Source organism: Monoraphidium neglectum (assembly GCF_000611645.1).
Source record: "Monoraphidium neglectum strain SAG 48.87 unplaced genomic scaffold scaffold04179, whole genome shotgun sequence".
NCBI classification, from domain to species: Eukaryota; Viridiplantae; Chlorophyta; class Chlorophyceae; order Sphaeropleales; family Selenastraceae; genus Monoraphidium; species Monoraphidium neglectum.
The window spans coordinates 1-2,136 of NW_014009450.1; the positions used below are offsets into that span (position 1 = coordinate 1).

Below are 2,136 nucleotides of genomic sequence, written 5' to 3' on the forward strand. Positions count from 1 at the left end.
GCGTACCTTTGTGGCCTCGTTGGGGTCTGCAATGGCGGCCAGCAGTGAGGGCACGAGGGCCGCCATCTCGGGGGACCCTATGACGCGCCCCACCTCCCCCAGGGCGTCGCGCGCGGCAGACTGGACCTGCGGGGGTGAGCGTGTGTGTGCGTGCGTGTGCGTGTGCGCGTGCGTGTGTGTGTGCGTGTGAGTGCGTGTGCGTGTGCGTGTGCGTGCGTGTGCGTGTGCGCGTGCCCGTGCGTGTGTGTGTGTGTGTGTGTGTGTGTGTGTGTGTTGGAGTGGAGTGACGACTGTGTGTTGCGCTGGGGTCCAGGAGATGCACAACAGGGGGCCTGGCATGTCCAGGGGCAGCTGGAGGGACACAAGACGAAGACGACAGCCGGGGGCGGCGCAGGGGGCGCGCGCATTGGCGACCCAGGGGGATCCGGCGTGCATAGTGAGGGGTGAGGAGCGGCAGCGGCGCGCGTGCCGGCCCCGAGAACGATGGCGGCCGGGCCTGCCACACAGCCATCAACGCGCCGCACCTTGGGGTGGGGGTCTGACAGCACGGCCCCCAGCCGCGGCACGATGGTGGGCAGGCATGACCCGAGCTGCTTGGGGGCGCAGTAGGCCATGGCACCCAGCAGCTGGGTAGAGCCCTGCTTGGTGCGCCAGGCCGGGTCCTCCAGCCCCTTGAGCAGCGCGGGCAGCACCAGCTTCACGCCGGCTGCGGAGGGTGGGGTGGGTCGAGGTGGGGGCGTATATGCGGGGGGTGAGCAGGGATTCTTTCAGGAAGGCCGGTGTGCGAGCGCGAACGTGGGTTGGAAACAGAGAGGCCATGGGCAGGATCAGGGTGCTGATCGTCGCTGCTTGAGGACCGGTGCGCAGACCTGGACAAAACGAAGGCCCCCACGCGAGGCGCGCACGCGCGCCCGCGCTGCTCACACGCTGAGAGCTGCCCCATGATGGCGCGCGCCGCGTCCGCCGCCGCCTCCCTCACGGCCGGCGCCGCGTCCCCGAACGCGGACAGCAGCAGCGGCAGGGTGTGGATGACATAGGGCTCAAACAGGCGCCCCAGCTTCTCGCACAGGCACTCAAACGCCATCAGGCCGCCCTCTGCAATGGGGAGGGTGGGAGGAATCGTGATTGAATTGATTAATCCGGTGTTTCATCATGGCCGGCTGGGCGTGGCTCTGCAAGCTTTGCACAGGTGCCACCCCCGCCTCGCCCCGTCTAGCCTCATCCCCGCTCCACCAAACAAAACTCAGTGAGCAAAGCGTACCGCGGGCGGTGGCGCTCTTCTTGTCCTCCACGTATTGCTTTAGGGCGTCAAGCACGCCGTAACTGGTGACGGGGGGTGACGCGGCGGGTGACGGAGCGAGTCGCAGGTGAAACAGGCGGCCACATCACGTGCAGAGGGAAGATGGCAGGGTGGGGCTGGTGCAGTGGCGGCTAGTAAGAGATCGCGTGTGTAAGATGAAGAGCTTGAGTGGCTGTAATTGCGCGCGAGCGCTGCAGGTGCTTCGACAAAAGTGTCATGCAGCGCGGGGCCGTGGTCAGGGATGCACCAGTCAAATCCGTGTGTGCTGGCCAGGGCAGGGCAACGAAGGGGAGGGATGAGGGGCGCGCTTGCGGCCGGGTGGTGTCGCTTGGACTCACGACAGTTCACCCGCCCGCAGGCGCAGCACCAACGACACCATGCCCCGCCCACCGCGCGGCGCGGCAGCCGAGTTGGCGGCGACAGTTCCTGTGCACCAGCCCGACCCCCGTCCTCTCGAGACCCCGGCCCAGTTTTTTTCCCAGAAAGATTCAACGCGCAGGAAGATCAACATGATGATGAAGATCACCGACACCAGAGAAAAACCTCGGAATAAAAGCACCCTCTGCCCACCCACCCCTTGAGGGACGCGATGCCCAGGCCCTTGACCACGCCGGCCAGCCCAAACGCGGCCCCGCGGCGCGCCCCGAAGCCGCCTGGGCCCTTGAGCGTCGCCAGCAGGCGCGAGATCACCGCCTCCACGTGGGCGCGGTCCTCTGCCATGCCTTGGGGTACGGATACAATGTGGGTGTTGGGGGTGTTCTTGGTGTGTGTGTGTGTGTGTGTGTGTGTGTGTGTGTGTGTGTGTGTGTGTGTGTGTGTGTGTGTGTGTGTGTGTG

General features: G+C 66.3%; 1 protein-coding gene across 1 annotated transcript; it reads right to left on the reverse strand.

Annotated features, from left to right (window-relative positions):
- Positions 1-77: 77 nt before the first annotated feature.
- MNEG_13984 (Translational activator gcn1) lies at positions 78-2,020 on the reverse strand (the record flags this gene model as incomplete). Its single annotated transcript, XM_014037543.1, has 6 exons — positions 78-126; positions 323-351; positions 525-706; positions 925-1,095; positions 1,262-1,323; positions 1,875-2,020. 6 exons carry the CDS (start codon positions 2,018-2,020, stop codon positions 78-80), a joined length of 639 nt encoding a protein of 212 aa, XP_013892997.1.
- Between the last annotated feature and the right edge of the window lie 116 nt (positions 2,021-2,136).